The sequence below is a fragment of the Gadus morhua genome, chromosome 9 (assembly GCF_902167405.1).
Source record: "Gadus morhua chromosome 9, gadMor3.0, whole genome shotgun sequence".
In the NCBI taxonomy this organism is placed as follows: Eukaryota; Metazoa; Chordata; class Actinopteri; order Gadiformes; family Gadidae; genus Gadus; species Gadus morhua.
This window is the reverse complement of record NC_044056.1, coordinates 522498-542500: the sequence shown is the minus strand read 5'-3', so window position 1 is coordinate 542500 and position 20003 is coordinate 522498. Positions and strand designations below refer to the sequence as shown.

General features: G+C 47.2%; 2 protein-coding genes across 7 annotated transcripts in view; both read left to right on the top strand.

The window, feature by feature from the left end:
* LOC115551090 (rho family-interacting cell polarization regulator 1) overlaps positions 1–9802 on the top strand; it is a 47238-nt gene extending 37436 nt beyond the window's left edge. For all 5 annotated transcript variants that reach the window (XM_030366616.1, XM_030366615.1, XM_030366613.1 and 2 more), the window contains 11 exons: positions 347–504; positions 670–1273; positions 1516–1649; positions 2757–2868; positions 3279–3414; positions 3744–3905; positions 4034–4192; positions 4664–4860; positions 5258–5341; positions 6348–6438; positions 6778–9802. In XM_030366616.1, the coding sequence (XP_030222476.1) occupies positions 347–504; positions 670–1273; positions 1516–1649; positions 2757–2868; positions 3279–3414; positions 3744–3905; positions 4034–4192; positions 4664–4860; positions 5258–5341; positions 6348–6438; positions 6778–6875 (1935 nt within the window). In that variant the 3' untranslated portion in view covers positions 6876–9802. The remainder of the gene's footprint in view (positions 1–346; positions 505–669; positions 1274–1515; positions 1650–2756; positions 2869–3278; positions 3415–3743; positions 3906–4033; positions 4193–4663; positions 4861–5257; positions 5342–6347; positions 6439–6777) is intronic.
* Positions 9803–10305: 503 nt separating this feature from the next.
* On the top strand, positions 10306–19972 carry ctcf (CCCTC-binding factor (zinc finger protein)). 2 transcript variants are annotated; one of them, XM_030366619.1, is made up of 16 exons: positions 10306–10442; positions 11911–12044; positions 12255–12435; positions 12656–12771; positions 12972–13064; positions 13148–13327; positions 13794–14018; positions 14122–14284; positions 14453–14623; positions 14745–14878; positions 15064–15184; positions 15295–15444; positions 15574–15917; positions 16027–16162; positions 16275–16532; positions 17221–19972. In XM_030366619.1, the coding sequence occupies exons 3-16, from the start codon at positions 12267–12269 to the stop codon at positions 17472–17474; spliced, it is 2514 nt and encodes an 837-aa protein (XP_030222479.1). In that variant the 5' UTR covers positions 10306–10442; positions 11911–12044; positions 12255–12266; the 3' UTR covers positions 17475–19972. The 2 variants fall into 2 exon arrangements, with proteins under 2 accessions (XP_030222479.1, XP_030222478.1); XM_030366618.1 differs by lacking the exon at positions 10306–10442 and having other exon boundaries at positions 11920–12061.
* The last annotated feature ends 31 nt before the right edge of the window (positions 19973–20003 follow it).

The following is a 20003-nucleotide window of genomic DNA, read 5'->3' as shown; positions in this document are numbered from 1 at the left end:
CAGGACCCCCCCCCCCCCCCCCCCCCCCGATCAGCCCTCCACGTCCCCCGGCCGCTCTGTTATGGGTGGTGTGGACGGTTTCAACAACTCTCTCTCTCTGTCTCTCTCTCTCTGTCTCTCTGTGTCTGTCTCTCTCTCTCTCTCTCTGTCTCTCTTTCTCTCTGTCTCCCTGTCTCTCTGTCTCTCTCTGTCTTTGTCTCTCTCTCTCTCTCTCTCTCTCTCTCTCTCTGTCTGTCTCTCTCTCTCTCTCTCTCCTCTCTCTCTCTCTCTCTCTCTCTCTCTCTCTCTCTCTCTCTCTCTCTCTCTCTCTCTCTCTCTCTCTCTTCCCCCCCCCCCCCCCCCCCAGCCAGCGGTAACCACTCCAGATCGCCAACCGGCAGTGACAGGAAGTAGCAGCCCGCAGATAGACATCACGTTCTGTCCTAAAAGCGCCGCTTCCTCAACACCTAACTCCGCCCACAAAGGGGTGGGGGGGACGGCGGACAGCCAAGCGGAGCTCCAGAGGTGTGGTTAACTTCTGTTACTACCAATAACAAACGCCCAACAAACAAACAAATCAGTCCCTTACTCGCCGCTGCTCTTTTGTCGATTCTTTCATTGAGCATTGCGGAGCCTCTCTGTATATATATATATTTATACCTGCCTGTGATCGCTCTCTGCTCTCTGCAGGGACGACGGGAGTGGCACGGCCGTCCTACCCGCCAACGGCGGCGGGGGAAGCCAGGACTCTGGGAAGCCGTCGCCAGCGGCGACCAAAGCGAGCGCGGCGGCGGCGGCGGCGGCGGCGGCCACCGGAGGCACGCCGAGGCCCTTCATGCGCTCGCTGAGCCACATCAGCGAGAGCAGCGCGGATGGCTCGCTGGGGGCCGAGGTCACCCCCCTGGCGTCGCCCCTCTCCATCACCGACATCACAATGGAGCTCCCGGACCCCGCGGCGGAGCTCCAGGGGGGGGGTGGCCCCCTCACACACACCGCCCCGCAGCCAGAGGCCCCTCCTCCGCCGGGGGGCCAGGGGGGCCCGCCGCCGACGCAGGACGGAACCTTCCTGGCGCACAGGGTGCTGGTGGACCCCGAGGAGAGGCCCGGGGGAGGGGCCCGGGCAGGGCAGGGGGAGGAGGAGGGGGAGGAGGAGGGGGAGGAGGGGGGCCTGGTTGACAGCGGGGTGGAGGAGGCCCTGGAGGCCGTGGTCTCGTCGCTGGACGACTACCGGGGACAGTTCCCCGAGCTGCAGCTGCTGGAGCAGGAGCTGCGGCTGCTGCAGCTCACGCTCAAGGTGAGGTGTGTGTGTGTGTGTGTGTGTGTGTGTGTGTGTGTGTGTGTGTGTGTGTGTGTGTGTGTGTGTGTGTGTGTGTGTGTGTGTGTGTGTGTGTGTGTGTGTGTGTGTGTGTGTGTGTGTCTTCTGCATTGTAAGTGGTTGTCTAGCTGAATGCGATCATACATTATTTTGTGCTTAGGGTTGCTGCTTCATGTCTGATCGTGTGTGTGTGTGTGTGTGTGCGTGTGTGTCCGCTATAGGGCGGTAAGCACAGCCGGTCTCCTAGCATCGTCAGCCTCACTGTGGAAACCGCTTTGGGGAGTTTCGACTTTCTGAATGGCTCGGACGCTGATGAGGAAGAGGACGGTGCAGGAAGAAAGAGTCGAAACGGCAGGTCTGTGTTTAAGATTGGCATTTCCTTTTGGTTGTTGTGTTTAACATATCCAGAATTCATATTCTATAATCTTAAATCTATTCTAGAGAATACCAACATGCCTGACTTCCAGATTAGGAAAATAGTTTGCAAGTTTCTAATAATCACCGATCATACTGTAAGAAATGCACCAACATAATGTTGTGCTGCCATCTAGTGGTGTGACCTCGTATTTTCATTGCATAATAAAGGAAGTGCTAAGCAAGTCGCCTTAGTTTATGTAGTAAGAAATTAATATAAATAGAAATTCTTTTCACCAAAAATAATGTAAAGCTTGAATAATTCAATTTGGGGCTGGGGGGTGGGGGGGGGGTCAGAACAACACAACATCAAGCACCTGAAGGTGTAGCGTGTTTAATTTAGGGGAATCAATAGAACAAATTTGGAATTGATGGAACAGAGTATTAGAGTAATTAAGACAGAGACATTAATTAGAGTATAATACTATGAAAATTAAAAATCATTATGTTTTTGTTAATTAAGAATAAGCCCTTTATTTCTACATTCCCCAGCATGTTGCAGTGCCATGTTTCTACTGTCGTCCAGAACAGACAAAGAGCTCTGGAGAATATCATTTTAGATTTTCTTATTATAATCACCATCTTACTTGTAAGCTATGATCTTTAGTTTTCAGACTAAATAGATATTATTTATTAATGTATCAAGGAGATGATCACGGCCACTCAATGCTGTCGTAAAAGATAACGTCATTTTGGAAGTATCTATTTGCACCATACAGGCCGGTACAGGTCAGTACAGGCCGGTACAGGCCGGTACAGGCCGGTACAGGCCGGTACAGGCCGGTACAGGCCGGTACAGGCCGGTACAGGCCGGTACAGGCCTGTACAGGTCGGTGCAGGTCAGTGCAGGTCAGTACAGGCCTCAATAGCTTCTAATACGTCCTTGAAAAGGGAGAGGTTAGAGGGGGTGATTCACCTGGTTGCTATCTGCAACCTCATCGCTAGAGGCCTCTAAACCCTACACATTGTATATTTTCTGAAGCACAGGTTCCACCCCACAAAAGGTGGTTGTATGGTGCCTTTCTTTAACGATGTTTCTCGTGTCTAGTGCCCAACATGAGAGGGATTGGATGGCCTCCCCTGCCTTTCTCACCACTGGCTGTGCTGCGCTAGACCGCACCCTAGTGGTCCACCTGAACAACTGCAGCTCCCAGCTCCTGGTAAGATCCGTCATCCTATTTACATCAATGAGGTTTACCGTTAAGGCTACAAAGTACTTAATATTATAAATAGTATACATGTAGTTTATGTTGAAATGTTTGTGGTGAATATAATTCTGAAGAAAGTTAATACAATCTCAGGAGCAACTGATCGTCATTGTTATTTGAAAACTTCCTATTTCCTTCCCGTAATTTCCCGTACTCTGATTTCGTCCCGAAAGTACGGTTCAATCCAAAGTGAAGTCCAAAAAATGACATTCTTTATCATTGTTTTGCCTTAATCAAATCTATTCATGGAATGGGAAGTAGATATTATTATTATCGGTTATATTTCTACGGTATCGAGTCACCAGGTTTTGAAGCTCACAGAGCTTGATCTGTTGTTAATGTTGCTGGGGTCTCTTTGACAGCGGCTGGGAATGTTTGGTCCGCTGCGCTGCGGTGAGATGTACGCGTTAGACCGACTGCTGCTGGAAGCCCGCATCTTGGAAATGGTGCGGCGGGCCGCAAAGGAGTCCCCCAGAGCGCTGAGCCGACCTGAAGAAGGTAACTAACGGCCATCTCTAGACCAACTACCCAGCCCTTCAACTTAAACCCTGCTCCAGAGTTCCCCCCTAAAGGTCCCATGACCTGCCACCAGGAGGGCTGGGATTAGCCGTCACACACATCTAGATGGACACGCCCACTTGTGATGACATAAGGGGCAGATTTCCAAAACGGCTTGTAACGGCTAATCACACCACACCTGGTGGCATGTCATGGGACCTTTAAGACGTTTACAAAGAGATCATGCCGTAAATATCATATTTCTTCCATCTAGTTCAACCACCGGTCAAATCATTTTTCTCTGAAAAAACGTTTTCTTCCTCCATCAGTTATCCCGCAGTTGGAGCACTGCCAAGGGGCCTTGTTGGTATGGCAACAGTGTGTTGGGCGGGGTCATCTGTACCATGTGACCACGGAGTCCCTCCTCACTGCCCTTGGCCTGCTGTGCTCCTTCAAACTGCCTGAGAAGATGGCCGATGCCGCAGACTTGGGTACACATGTTAATAGTGCTGTTTCTGTTTGTTGTGTTACCTGGTTATATGTGTCTCGGCTCATACTGCGTGTGTTTCTGTATTACATGTGTGTTCATATGTATGGGTCTGTGAATGCGGGACTCCAGTCTTCCAGCGTCTAGTGGAGCGGATACTCGAACGGCGTTTACCACGGAGGAGTACCGACAAAGACGTCGTCCTCGTGACCATCTTCCAGTTGTGGAGTTACCTGGAGGTGGAAGGCATTAAAGACCTGAACGCGCACGTCAGTGAACTGGCCGAGGAGGGTGTGTGGACCTATCACGTGCACATGCACGCATGTACACGTTAAGACACGCATAGTACATTCAGACATAGGAAATCAGAATCAGAATCTCTTCGTCATTGCACATGGTACAACAAATTTTAAATGCAATCCAGACGGTGTCATTCACAACAACATTTTAAATATATAAGAATGGTTAGAAAATAGACAAAAAAAGATATGATAATACAAATAATAAAAAATACAGATGAATAAAGATAAATAAGAATGCACAGTAGTGTTGCCCAGCTTTTTAATAGTGCAAATTGGTACATTCAGGATGTTTTTAAGGATTGCAATGAGTAGTTGAGTGTGAACGTTTCTTATCTAATGACGCCAGGTACACATCTGCCAGGGGTATCAGTGAGGATGTCGACTCATGGTGACTTCTACAAAGTGCTCCCTCAGCCACTACACAGTACCTTACTCTATCCTCCCGCTTCCCGCCTCACAGTCCGATTGGTCCAGAGCCTCTCGTCAGGTGACCAGGAAGTGTTGGTGCGCGCTCTGCGCCGCCCCCCGGACTGCAGCCTGAAGAGGGAGGGGCTCCATGCGGTCGCTAGGTTACTGCGGGACCACCGAGGCAAGGTGTCGGCCTCGGCCAGCTCGCTCTTCAGAAGCCTGGCCGAGCAGCCCAGGTCCCGCGAGAGGGTGAGCTGTGTGTGTGTGTTAGGAAGCTTCTATGGGTTTCTGAAAGTGTGCAACTGGTCTTCATGTGCGAGGCGCAATACACTTTCTGTAGTAACACTCAAATATTTTTAATGGATAGAATTTCCCGGAAAACTATTATTTGACATTTCCGTGCGATGGAATTGTTGTTGCTGTAAAGCTATGGTAGTATCAGATCGCAGTTGCCAAACAAAGCTCTGTGAACTGTTCATAACAGTACAGGATTATATCTCTGTAAAGAATTTGCCTATTCATTCCCCAGCTCTCCCTCACCCAGGTCAATCAGCCCTCCTGCCTCCATACGGTCATGTTGTGTATTTGCATGCACTCGTTTTCTATGTGCGTCCTCTTTACACACGGTGTGTTTCCCCCCCCCCAGGCCTTGGTGATCTGCCTGGAGCTTCTGGAGGACACGGATGTGGAGACGCGGGTGTGTGGCTGCAAGGCTCTGGCGTGCTTGAAGGTTGGTACTGTGAGAAATACAACAGTCACAGACTGACCAGACGCAAACTGCCACAGACGGTCTGGCTTAAAGTGCGCCCTGAGCCCTCTGAAGGGGGACCTCTGGCCAGAGACATTTATTGAAGAACATGTTATAATCCAACAAGGGAAACGAGTCTGAGTCACTCAGCGATTCCTCAGACCGAAGTCCTTCCAGCCCCGCCTCATCATACTCACTCCAGATGGCGTCGCCTCCCATTGTATTGGACCTTATATTGAGTGGTGCAAAGGATTATGGGACAATCTCACGCCGCATGCGTGCGGGGGCTTGGGGTGCTTAGAAAGTGGTGAGACAAAGGAAGAACTTCGGTTAACTTTATGCAAAGGTTAGAGTACTTTCGCTTCCATTTGCATAAAGAGTTTGGCCATTAGGTTGGCCAATCACCCTTCATTGTAGACTCAGGCCAGACTCGAGTTTCATTTCCTGATATTCAGCCCATAGATCGGCAACTGATTTTAAACTCTGCAGAAGCTGGAGATTATTGTCTGCATCCGCTGGGGCCGGGCTGTTGGGACTCGTTGTTTCCCCCAGGGCTCAGTGAACCGGGCTCGTTCACCTAACAAGGTGCAGGTGTGGAGGATCAGATTTGCAATTTGGCCGGTCATCCTCTCAGTGGCCACTGGGTGGAGCCAAATGCAAGGGGATGGAGTAACCGTCTGTTGCGCTACCGCTCAGCCTTTTATAGTAGCGTTTAAAGAACAAACCCAACCCAAAGAAAATACATTAAATGCAATAATATTTGGTACAAATGAAAAGACCAACAACTTACAAAATGTGTTTTCTTATAAGTAGTTGAGGAGAGGCAAACAAGTTAATGGGCTTCTAAACATAGGCATTATTCCTAGGCTTAATATTCACGATCTATTTCGGCTCCAAGCCAGGTCGCTGTCATGCATTTTTTTCTCCTAAATGACTTGATAGTAAAGTAAAAGAGTTAAGTGTGTGTGTTTTGTTCTCTGCGTTCCAGGCCAAAGAAGGCATTGAGCAGCTGGTGTATTTGTGTCGCACAGACAAGGAGGAAGTTCGAGACGCTGCCAAACAAGCCCTTCTTGTGCTGGGTATAATAACAATATTATTATTATTAACGATGATTCATCTTTCTATTTAGTATCCATGTGCCGAAGTTTAAAAACCTAATCAGCGATTTGTTCTTTCTTTTATGTATTCATATTGCCATCCATCGGTTGTCATATACTGTATATGTCCTGTATTGGACGTATACTGGGTTAATTTGTAATCTCATTCAATCATTTCCGCTGTATACCATTTTACTTTGTGATACACAGAAGGACCATGAGCCTCTGTGTCTGAATATCACGACATCCCTCCATTCATTGGTTGTGTTGTTTTCCTTCCATTGTGTGTTTGTGTGTTTGTGTTTGATGGCTGTGTGGCAGGCGAGGAGGGCAGGATGGCCTTTAGGCACGTGGAGACGTCACAGGAAGGTCTCCCCAGCCTGTTCACGCCCGGAGGCATGGCCAGCACAGCGTTCTGAAGACAGCCTTCTCTCTCCCTCAAACACACACACTCTGTACGTCTGGTGGTAGTGACACACACACACACACACACACACACACACACACACACACACACACACACACACACACACACACACACACACACACACACACTCTCTCTGTACATGAGCTGTGGATAGGGGCTGCAGAGTGAACTGCCTTAAACAGAAGAGGGTGGAGATGAGCGGACGGGCCTCAGGAAGGGTGGACTGACTGATGGGATAATGAAGGGGGAGGGAAGGCTTAACAAGCATTTATGCTTTTATATTGAGCTCCTGAGTTTGATTATATGTATTAAAGCAACCATATCAATGCCTCCCGGGGTTGGAAGAGGAGGTGGGGGTTCATTGCACTTTTGGTATTCTGATTTCACATTGGATTCAAGATACAAATAGCGTTCAGACGGAGCTGTGTGTAACTTTATTTTTTATTCGAGTGAATCCGTTGTTAAGATGCAGTAACTCCCTCAAACATAGTTTATTACAGCCCGGTTTGTTATGAATAGTGATATGGTTCATAATTAACTTGGATGATGGCGTATTATAAATTCTTCATTATTGCCACTTGGTAAACTCGTAGTTGGTAGATGTAGTCAAACTTACCAGTGCCTGCTGTCATTACGTTTATTATCTTTGAGTTTGAGTTTTGAAATGCTTATTAGCACAAAGCTAGCAATAAACTATTTGTGTTCAGCTGTATTGAACCAGGGAAACCTTTCTTGGGCTAAAACATTGTATGCTAAAACATAAGGGGGATAACCTGACTTGTGAATTACCTAACAGGTATACAGGGGTACCCTGGTAGTAATAAGTGCATCAGTCCCCTTATCTCCCAGGCCTACCTCTGAATACTACAATAGGACACTAGAATATGTCTTCAACGTAAAGCTCCTTTAGGACGAGGAAACAGGAATGGATTCTATTGAGTGTCTGGCTCAAGAAAAATACAAACGTACAGACTGATGGATGGACGACAGACAGACTAACACATGAACTCGAAAGAGAACTGATCTTGGGACACTCCAGGTGTGTCTGGCCTCTTTAACCACTAGACGAGCCCACAAAGAAAAGGATTCCCACCACAATCTGCAGAAAGAAGCCAATCTACTGAGATGGTACATTCATTGGTCTATGTATGTGTCTATTCCTTCATTTACATCCTTCAGGAAAGGGAACTGCCGATTAACCACGGGAAAACCTGCGCCTCGGCTCAATCGATTTAGTTTGAGATCAAATACTGTTTGTGTTTGACTGCATAACATTGGGAGGTCATCTGCTTGTTAAATTATTCCCGTTTGATGAGAAAGCTCATATATATATATATATATATATATATATATATATATATATATATATATATATATATATGTGTGTGTGTGATGAGAGTTAGGAGCCATTGGGTGAAGCGATTCGGTGCCATTGTGTGAATGATATGCATGAGAATTGCTCAGCCTGTTCTCCCTTGAAATATAAATATATATATATACTAATATAACTATACTTCACTGGAATTGTACATGTTATGTGATTGTATTGTACATTTGTTTTTATTTTATAGCATACTCTTAATTTGTACATTTATTTGTATTCTTTTATAAAAGCATTATTATGCCTGGTGATGCATCAACTGTATATTATCTACTGTAAAGGTTATTGGGTTCTTTTTCAAAGCACTTCAGCTATTGTCTATTTCTATTTGGGTTATTGTTACAGAAACCCGGCTGCAGAAGATGACTCCAAATTCAACAAGTCTTCCACAGAGCGCTTAATGTACCATGTGAACTAACCAAACAGAATCATAGTATTCGGGTTTATTTTCTGATTTGCTGAGTAGCTTGCATTAAGGAGCATGCTGGGAGCATTTAGTTTTCTCTGATGAAAGAAGAGCATGTAATGAGTAACCCATGAATTGGTGCATGTTTATAAACGGCAGCATTAGAGTTCATAGAATCAACAAAAGGGCAACTGCTGTAAACTATTCTGGATTTAAGAAAGGCCCAGAGGGAAATCCTATACTTTTCAATTGGAATGATAATATACCAGGAAACCTTTTTTGTTTTTAACCTGTATGTCTTTTTTCATCTTCCCAACCCATGACTACTGATGTATGGGGTCTTAAGGTCTGAGCAGTCTTTGGTTGGGTTTTATTTTCCCTCTCATGTTAACCAAGTGCTTGGATCAAACATTGCATTAATCATATTGCAGCCCGATCCCCGTCCTTTCCCCCAGAGAAACCAAATAAGATGGGCAGGCCCTCGGGAAATGCAATCAGCCTCAAATCAAAAGACCGCTATTGAAACAAGACTCAATCGGGAAGCTGCTTTCCTAGTAAGGATTAAACCATGGTTGAAATCCTGTTTAATTACAAGCAATAATTACTCAATACTGTGCTCTTTGTTTTGATCATGATCAAAGTTGTTAAAATGTATAAAAGAAAACTTGTGGTTGGGGGCAATCTGTGCTAAAACATTGATGCATTTAAAATGTGCCAGTTCAGTTCTGCATGAAAAGGGAACACAGAAAATAGGCTGTAGGCTATTGCTGAATCATTGAAGACCATCTTCTTCAATGGTCGCACTTCTATTTGCTACTGTATACCTCCGATAGTGAACCTAGGACAGCAATAATCTACAGATATACCTCTAGATTAGAATACTTCAGTGTGTAAGTGCCTCGAGTGGTGGTGGAATCCTGTGAGCCTTTGGGGAGATTAAGATTTATAGAAAAAAAAAAAGATGAACCATAGGAAAAAAGGTGAGGCAGAACATAGATTTTATATATTTTTTTCAATAAGGCTGATAGACTGCAGCATTGGAAGCAAAATATTTTTTCTATAAAATATTGCCTGGCAGTTGTATTGCCTGATGTCAAATGTATATAAGTAATTAAAATATGTCTAAAGTGATTGTGTTGCTTGTTCCGTGTCTGGTGTCCATTTTTGAGCGTATAGACTGTAAACATAAAAAATAAAAACATCCAATTCAGTTTAGTAGCCTAGTCATGACTGAAAGCAGTGTAGAAATGAACACACGTTTTCTTCATTACGTTAGTCCTAAAGCTGAACAACATTTAAAGTTAGTCCCTATGTCCTCAAAATAAACTGCATTTATTTTGTCGCAGGCCTACAATGATTACTTCAAGTTTAATTTCTGAAACGCTCTGGATAAAAGCAACTCATAACCAGCATTTTAACTCCAGAGTAATAGTAACTAGAGTTATCGTAGTCGCAGGGGAAATCTACAGCCACAACATTGACCTAAACTGGTTCGATCCCGGTTGGTTTCAAGGTTTCTATGTATTCCAACGGGGCGCCCCTCCTGGCCAATCAGGGTGGCTGCACAAGATTCGATACCACCCCCCAGCGGTCGCACAGGCGCACTGAGCTCCCAACTGCCATTTTGTGGCATAGCCTACTCTGCAAAAGCGGGAGAGGGATTAAAAGAAGCGTCGGAGAAGGTTGCATTTCTTATCTGCCCTGCCAACTTTGTAGCACAGTCTCTGCGCTTTCAGTGGAGTTCACCGGGAGGAGAAACAGACTTAAAAGAGGTAAAGTACTACTACTTTTCAGAGAAGGGGGAGTTTGCAGGATCTTTATTCGGCCTCTAGGTGTCACGATGGGGCTCCGGGTCTGGGCGGCTTGTCGGGGGGTGTTTGTCTCCCTCTATCGTTATTGAAATCCCCGTCAAAATGCGTTTAAATAACAGAAGTTTTCACGATAGAGTTTGAGCCCTCTCTAATTGCAGCGGTATCCGCTGTAGTAGTGTTGAAACGGTAGATGAATAACTGTAATAATGTGAATTAAGTGTTTAGGCCGGGCGTCCATTTTCTCGGTCCTCTCTTTGTTTCCTGTCTTTTACTGCCGAGACGAGATGGAAACTGGCGGGCTGCGTTAGCATAGCGGGCTAACGCTCGCCTTGTCGGGTTGAAAATGTGGAAGCAGAATTACGTAATGCTTTGAATACATTGATCCACATACTCTAATAAATACAACCTAACACTACACTACACCATTATGTGGCACAGTCGACTTTAAATGGAAGAACCGGGGTTAATATTTAAAAAGTATATACGGTTAGCAATAGCTAGGCGGTTTCCCTCCTAGCCCCGAGGCTACGGCCTAACCTTCCCGCGTCCATGTTATAACATGTCGACTACACTTTTTCCTCCAAGTTTTGTACAAGGCGAATCCCATTGCAAGTCAACAGCACAATGTTACCGTTGTGCAAATCTATACCGCGCCACCGGATGCATTCAAACATCAAATTGCGGTGGCGACGCATGTAGCATCACATTAGCTCCGCGGCTAGCATATGGCGCACGAGGAAAAAAATCAGGCCACCGCGGGAGGATGACGAGGCATTTATAGCAAAGTGACTACTGCAACCTCTGCGTGTTTCTGTCCGTCGTTTTCGCCTGGCGCCCCGAAAACAAGGTCCTCCTGAGGGAACATTGTCTCCCCTCGTTCCACCACGGTTGGAATCCAAGTTGTTGTTACGCCGTTTGCCCGCTTGTCTCTATCTAAAGCCACCTAGAACGGCATACACAGTGATGTATAACAGCAGAGAGCTCCCTCTACGATTCGGCTAGGAGAGGTACAAAAATACGACTATATGTGCAATGTGTGAAGGCGACCACTTGTGTATATATTGGATGAATGGTCTGTCGCTGTCGAACTTAGTCCATTGCTGTGTCTTAAATAAATTATTAGAGGCCCCTTCCTAATTAATCACCATTGACTCTTGATTCAAGAAGGCGGCCGTAGGGAATTAGCGGCCCTATATGAACATTTTCAGCTAATTAATAATCAGTTCTTCGTTTAAAAAAAAATCTTCGGGCAACTTCGCCTTGTAGTTGAACACACGTCGGCATACAAGCATAATCACATTTATATTTATATATATTTTTAGGTTGACAGCTTAATAATTGTTATGTGTCTCTTCTCTAGTTCACGGTTAATGTACTGAAAATGTGTGGCTGATTCAGTGCTCTGAATAATCCTTCCTTCCCCTGGCAGGCTGACAGTGAGAAAAGGGAGAGAGGCTAGCTGGAATATCAGGCTGAGATGAGATAAAGGTTATTGAGCAACGAAATTCTGTGCCAGGAAGCTGCAGAGGTTCTGTCAGGAGATGTTCACATTGAGTTTTCGAGGTGCGATGTGCTTCCAGGTAACTCACAAAAGGCTGAGCACCTGTACAAAACCTTGTATTTATGTTCCGTCAGTGTCCGTTGGATGTGACATTAGCTACATAAAGTTACAGGAGGAATTTGTAGGATACATGTGAGTCACAGTATTACCATTTGATTGCGTACCCTCCACCGATTTGGGAAACTAAAGTCTTCCACATCGCTACCAATCAGAGCCTACCCAGCATGGACCAGGGGACGGCAGAGGATGTCGGGGGTGTGGACGACCCCACCAAAGACTACCCCTCGATCCAGAGTGTCCACAGCCAGGAGGACATGGTGGCAGATCTGCTCCAGCAGGCAGCCGAGGCCGGCGGAGTGGTGGATGGGCAGACCGGCATCGTGCTGGACCAAGGTGAGGGTCTGTGGCTCTCAGGGGCTGGCCACATATGGATTCAGCAGCACAAACACAAACACAGACATAACTCTGACTCTGCAAGTGTACACTTGTTGTCTATTTAGACGGGTGGTTTCATCCTTGTTTACGTTCAATCGATCTTCTCGAGATCATAACTTTTAAGTTAGCTCTATGGGGTGGCTTCTTGGTAACCGGTGTCTTAATGTGTTGTGTCCAGGCGACGGGATGGAGGCTGTGCATAACCAGCAGCAGCTCTTGGAGGAGGGGGGCGGAGGCGTGGAGATGATGGTGATGGAGTCCCTGGATCCAGCCCTGTTGCAGATGAAGACGGAGGTAAACCGCAGCCCTGTTTCAGTGCCCAGTTTCAGTGCCCAGTTTCAAATCCCTCATTCTCTCTTGATTTGTACAGCCCTTTGGTCAACTGTTGTTTTAAAGGGCTATAAAAATAAGCTTGACTCGACCAGTGTGTTTTATTTGATTTGGCCCATAATGTTAGCCATGGATCCGGGCTGATCAACGTGCTTTGCCTTTAGGTGATGGAAGCTGCAGTAGGTGGAGGGGTAGCTGGTGGTGCGCATCAGGCTACCGTGACCACGGTGGACCAGACGCAGATCATCACCCTGCAGGTCAGAGCAGTGCCTGGACTGATGAGTGGCGGTCTGATGAAGGCGTGTAGAGTGTTTCTAACCAGGAGACGGTCTTGTGTTAGGTGGTGAACATGGAGGAGCAAGCGGCCCTGGGCCTGGGTGAGCTGCAGCTGGTGCAGGTTCCCGTCTCCGCCTCCACGGTCGAGGCTCTGCAGCAGGGGACCTTTGTGGACGCCACTGCCATGCCCAAGGACGGTGACCCTGTTATCTGCCACACCCTGCCCTTGCCAGAAGGCTTCCAGGTAGGGAAACGTTACTTGCATTCAATTGATGTGCATTACACCAACACGGGTCACGTTGTGTAGGCAATTTGGACGTCCAGTTTAAGAGGCCCCTTTTGGGCAGGACATTAGTAACCCCTTTTGTGCTGTTATTTGAACCTCATTCTGGACGTCCAGTTTAAGAGGCCCCTTTGGGCAGGACATTAGTGACCCCTTTTGTGCTGTTATTTTAACCTCATTCTGGCCGTCCAGTTTAAGAGGCCCCTTTTGGGCAGGACATTAGTAACCCCTTCTGTGCTGTTATTTGAACCTCATTCTGGACGTCCAGTTTAAGAGGCCCCTTTTGGGCAGGACATTAGTAACCCCTTTGGTGCTGTTATTTGAACCTCATTCTGGACGTCCAGTTTAAGAGGCCCCTTTTGGGCAGGACATCTGTAACCCCTTTGGTGCTGTTATTTGAACCTCATTCTGTGGTGCTTCCAACCAGGTGGTGAAGGTGGGAGCCAACGGGGAGGTGGAGACGGTGGAGCAGGAGGAGGAGGGGACGGAGACCCATCCTTTGGAAGAGGAGGACGAGGTGGAACAGGAGGTGACGCAGGTCCTGGAAGGGGAGGACGAGCCCGCTCAGGTCCAAAACGACGACTCGGCCTGGTCCAAAGACCCCGACTACCAGCCCCCCTCAGCGGCCCTGAAGAAGTCCAAGAAGGTGATGGTAAAACATCAACTTTTACTGGCTTCACTTCTAAAGATTCAAATTCTGATCATGGTGTGTATTAGAATATTGAGTGCCTGCGGGTTTGTTGGTCTTCTTCTAGGGTAAGAAGAGTCGTCTGCGCTACGCGGAGGGTGATAAGGACATGGACGTCAGTGTTTATGACTTTGAGGAGGAGCAGCAGGAAGGGCTTCTGTCTGAAGTCAACGCTGAGAAGGTGGTGGGCAACATTAAGCCGCCGAAACCCACCAAGATCAAGAAGAAGGGTAAGGGACTCATGGTCCACTCAATTGCATCTCTAGCACCCCCTGCTGGTGGCCAGTTTTAGTAGCAGTAGTGTATTATAAAATCCTACACAAAAAGTAACTATTGACCAAGCATGAATCAAATGGTTGAAGATGGTTCCAACCAGTGCCCTGTTTTGCCCCGTGCAGGTGTGAAGAAGACGTTCCAGTGTGAGCTTTGCAGCTACACCTGTCCTCGTCGCTCTAACCTGGACCGCCACATGAAGAGCCACACTGACGAAAGGCCCCACAAATGTCACCTGTGTGGCAGAGCCTTCCGAACGGTCACCCTGCTCCGCAACCACCTCAACACACACACTGGTAGGCCCTCTTCACCCCCTAGGGTTAGGGTTAAGCCCCCTCAGACTCTGAAGTAGCACAAGGACTAAGCCCAGAAACCCAACAACACTTTTTTTTATGTAATTTTCTTTTTTTCTTGCAGGAACCCGTCCTCACAAGTGCACAGACTGTGACATGGCCTTCGTGACCAGTGGAGAGCTGGTTCGCCATCGGCGCTACAAACACACCCACGAGAAGCCCTTCAAGTGCTCCATGTGTGACTATGCCAGTGTTGAGGTACTTTCCTCCAGCTCAGTGTTCACTAACCCTAACGCTAGAGACTACTGGATTCTCAAGCCAAGAGTTGAATATCAAAGTTGTGCGGCGGGCAAAAACATGATTACACAAAGAAACATGTGTAAAGCTTCCAGGGCTAACTGTGCTGTATAGAGCCTCATTACCTTTTACCCCCCTCTACCCAGGTGAGCAAGTTGAAGCGCCACATCCGTTCCCACACCGGAGAGCGTCCGTTCCAGTGCAGCCTGTGCAGCTACGCCAGCAGAGATACCTACAAGCTGAAGAGACACATGAGGACCCACTCAGGTACGCCCTGCTGCCTCCTCGGACTCTCCACCTAGCTGCGTTCGGGTAACACTGGTTTCTGGAGGCAATGGGGTTGGTGGTTAATCTGTTTGTGTACCTACCCTCTCTAGGAGAGAAGCCATACGAGTGCTACATCTGCCATGCTCGCTTCACCCAGAGCGGCACCATGAAGATGCACATCCTGCAGAAACACACTGAGAACGTTGCCAAGTTCCACTGCCCCCACTGTGACACAGTCATCGCCCGCAAGAGCGACTTGGGTACGTTTTATTAACATGCTGCAGCACATCTGTTTGCTCCGTACACTGGTTCTGCAGTCCGTGCTCTCTGCTTTTGCGTTTCCCTATTTCTGAAGATGCTCACCCTCCCGTGTCTCTCTTCCTGGCCAGGCGTTCATCTGCGAAAGCAACACTCGTTTATCGAGACGGGCAAGAAGTGTCGCTACTGCGACGCCGTGTTCCACGAGCGCTACGCCCTCATCCAGCACCAGAAGTCCCACAAGAACGAGAAGCGCTTCAAGTGCGACATGTGCGACTACTGCTGTCGGCAGGAGCGCCACATGGTGATGCACCGGCGCACACACACGGGGGAGAAGCCCTACGCCTGCAGCCAGTGTGAGAAGACCTTCAGGCAGAAGCAGCTGCTGGACATGCACTTCAAACGCTACCACGACCCCAACTTCATTCCCACCTCCTTCGTCTGCCCTAAGTGTAGCAAGACTTTCACACGCCGGGTAAGCAGGCTGCTGTAACCAACGGCCCATTGTCTTCTTTGCCTTGGTCTCTCCCCTCTCGAAGACCCTCCTTCAAACGTTTGATGTTCTCCGGTCCTTTCCTGTCTAGAACACAATGGCGCGCCACGCTGAGAATTGTAACGGTGAGATTGACGATGCCGAGAACGGAACCCCCACCCCGAAGAGAGGCAGGAGGGGCCGCAAGAGGAAGATGAGGAGCAGGCGAGACGAGGAGGAGGACAGCGGTGAGTTGGGGGCTCGTGGTTTGGTCTGACGTCAACCCTAGCGTGCATGTGGAGTCGCTGCAATGACCATCGGGTCGTTTGTAATGCATTTTGTTTTTTCTTTCCTCTGAAGACGAGGATCACGCTGACCCTGACCTGGACGAGGACGAGGACGACTTGGACGCTGAGGAGGAGGAGGAGGAGGTGCTGCTGCAGGAGGAGGAGGAGCAAGACGCCATGGAGCTGGACCAGGCCCCTGCCACCGTCCCTGTCCCCGCCCCCGAGGAGCCACCGGTCAAGAGGAAACGAGGACGCCCACCAAAGAACGCCCCTAAACCCGCACCGACGCCCACCAAGTCCCCCCGGGTCGCGGCCAAGGCTGCTGCTACAGGTGAGAGGCCCCTGGGATGTACACTACAACATACTGCTACTCTCAGCCCCTGATCCTATACTGCTGTGTCATATACCGTAGTGGTCCTGGTGGGCCTCCTCCTGGAGCTAAATGGTGATTTACTACTATGTAGGGATAATGGATAGAATGCACGAAGCGGAGGGGTCTTGCTTCGCCCTGGGGGGCTTATTTTCGCTGATGACCGGCTTTCAATGCATTATCCCGCTTATTACACGGCTACTTTATACATTTTTATTTTTTTATTTTTCCTTTTGTTTGATTATTTGTAAAGTGTCGTTGAGTACTTAGAAAAGCGCTATAAAAAACAGATCAATTATTATTATCACTTGCCAAAAGGAAAAAATAACTTCACACGGTGTCTTTTCAAAATGTTATGTTTACCCAGAAGTTACCATTCGTAGTGTTGATCAGCTGGGAAAAAGTTTGTCGTTGACGTCGCTTGGCAACCGAATACGCTGGGGTTGATAAGTTATGAAGACGTGAATCGAAGGCCAAAAATCCCCTTTCCTTGACAACGGTCACTGTATGCTTAGCAACGATCAATCATCAGAAAATAAACAACCGGCGGGAGTGGGGAAGGCCCATGCCGGTGAACGGAGCGCGCCACCGCTTTGAGAAGAGCCGTGTCATAAATGGATTGTAATAAGTCTTGTCACGCCCCTCCCAGCGGCCGCCATCATCCAGGTGGAAGATGAAAGCACGGGAGCGGTGGAGAACATCATCGTGAAGAAGGAGGAGGCTGAAGGCCCCACGGGCGCGGTTCTGGAGCAGGGCTCGGAGCTGACGGTGGAGGCGGTGGGTCTAGAGGCGGAGGAGGTGGAGGCCGTGGAGGTGCAGGGCACGGAGGACGAAGCTGCGGCGGCGGCGGCGGCCAACGGCGACCTGACTCCAGAGATGATCCTCAGCATGATGGATCGGTGAGCAGGCCCGTCCGTAGCGGCGGCAGCACACGCAGATGGATGCCGACCCAACATGTGTAAATTGGCAGGTACACAGCTGGGCACATCAACATGCACACATTGGCCTTCATCCACCGTAGGAGCGCAGATACCCGCTTGACATTCAATTGTTACTGATTCTTTATTTTTCGTCTGCTCTATGCTGCGGGTTTTTCGTTGCCCAAACTGCTGGAGCTTAAAAAGGATTTTCAAACATAGGGAAGACTCGTACTAACATCTGTAAATATCTTAAGTGACCTAAGATCCGCACACATTGAATCAGCTCATTGACTCCCACGGTTCTGCCCCATGTTGCTGCAGTTCTGTCCACACGTACAGGTGTCCTTTATTAATTTGCTTTATTCAAGACCCCTAGATTAATTGTTCTTGATCCGAGCCTATCCTTTTTTGTTTTTGCTGATGCCACAATCTCTCACTTGGAAAATATACTCTGAAACGGTAAAGAGTGGTCCTCTCATGCACCTGAAGGATGGTCCTCACTCTGTTCTTTATCATGAAAAGAGTCATTTTATGCTTAACTAAACCTCAGCCACCGACGATTCTCCCATTTTAATTTTGAGGATCTAGTACTTTTTTCTTTAATCAGTAGTTTGCCATGGAGACCTGTTCATGTTAATGCTAGGGTGTTTGTTTTCATCCAATACCGCCTTGCCGTAAAGCTCCGCCATCAGACGGACACCGGACAGTCTGAGGGTGGAGCTTTACATGTCTGTTGTTTATTAGCAGTCGTTTGCCACTAATGAGACATTTGATGATATGTGTGATCATTGACCTGTTTGTACCGTGTTTCATTTAATGGGAATTATCAATGTTGACTGAAGGGTGTTTGCCTGTTTTTTAGACCAACTAAAATGGAATATTGACCAGCGGAGTAATGGACCGAATATCTATTTGAGAATAATTGCAACCGTTTTGATGCTAGATTTAAGTCAGAATGCATTATTCCATTTTAATGCTTGTTCGTTGCTCAAGGCTGTGTTTTCCAACCAATCACCAAGAAATTCTCCTTTTTTATTTTTGTTCTCTGTAAATAGAAATATTGTTTTTGTTTTTTACCTTTTCTGTTTTCTTTTGATTTATCGTGAACATTTTAATCCTTTTGTAGTGTTTAGTTTGGTCCGAGTGTCTGTCCTGTTTAGTGACGGTAACATGACTGATGTTCACCGCTAACAGAAAAGCCTTCACGGTGTGCTAGGTAGGCTGTATTCTCTCAGATCAGACGGCACGGTGCTGGACAGAACGATGGGATCCCAGGGGGAGACGGGTGGGCACGTCGTGTTCTGCCGCTAGTTCTTATCTTATTGTTGGAAGGGAAATTGTCCTGCTTGAACTGTCTGTTTCAGGAAGGGACAACGTGGAATTGTCTAAAGGTTTGTAAGATCTGTAAAATAGGCTGCCATTGCTTTAGTATTTTGAACTGTAAATTATGTCATTACCATAAATGCTTGGCTGCAACATATGAAGCTTTCCCTCTACAGTTGTATTTCCCTTGTTAAGCAACTAAAACACGTTGAATTATTTAGTTTGCCTCCATTGTTCTCTAGTAATATATAAATATATATTTTGTATTCTTTGCTTTATAATGTCACAGTTCTTGTGGCCGTTCTCCTGCCCTCCAAACATCCCAGCTGGGTTCAGTAGTCCTGAAGCCGTAGCCGCAGATGGCAGAAATGAGTCTCCATATTTTTCTTACGCCTGTTTTTAAGAACATCGCCACTGAACCACGCATTTACCATTTTTCCTCGTTCGTATGTAATTATCCATCGAAGATAGCGTTTTATTTTTTTGGTTGAGCTCTTATACAGTTCTGTAGGATGGTAGGGTTTTTGTAAATCTGGCTGCAATATGGATTGGAACTGAGACTGGTCTGACAATGAAACGATGGATAGGGATTGGCTGGCCCTTTCGGTTTTGTTATGAGAAATAACTGAACCATTTCCCCTCCCTTTATAGCAATAGCCAATCAATGGAGTGTAAACGCCTTGATTGATCGCCTGAAAAGCTCCCATCAGTTCAACTGAAATGTGTAACTGCCAAACTCTATCCATTGTGGTAACCACAGGAGGCTATGCCTACTGGTTTATACGGTCAACATTCAGTCGTTCCCCCCCCCCCCCCCCCCCAATCCGTTTTTAAAGTTAAGATCGCAGACGTCTAACAACTTTGGCACCGTGAACATTAACTGTTGCGTTTACAGTCTTGTTAACAAGGAGGGGAACATTGACTGGTTGAGTGAAATGGAAGCTCTGTTTATAATGCTCCTTTAAAAGATCGTTGCCTACATTGAAAATCCTGTGATCTTCTCTGGCTTTGAACACTGCTCTGGTATAAAGACCAAGGAATGAATGATTATAGACTGCTTGTAATGTTTGCCTGAGATTGAGTCAACATGTTCTTGGAGATATGAGAATGTACCTGTACAGCTGATGAACAATAAAAATAAACATGCCTACGGACTGACCTGTGTGTCCACTGACTTTCTATATTAACT

Bases quoted from the DNA above. Each gene is read 5' to 3' on its own strand.
- ctcf (XM_030366618.1), top strand. From the start codon at position 12,023: ATGTTCACATTGAGTTTTCGAGGTGCGATGTGCTTCCAG. The intron at 12,772-12,971 runs GTAAACCGCAGC...CTTTGCCTTTAG, and splicing joins TGTTGCAGATGAAGACGGAG to GTGATGGAAGCTGCAGTAGG. The intron at 16,533-17,220 runs GTGAGAGGCCCC...CGCCCCTCCCAG, and splicing joins GGCCAAGGCTGCTGCTACAG to CGGCCGCCATCATCCAGGTG.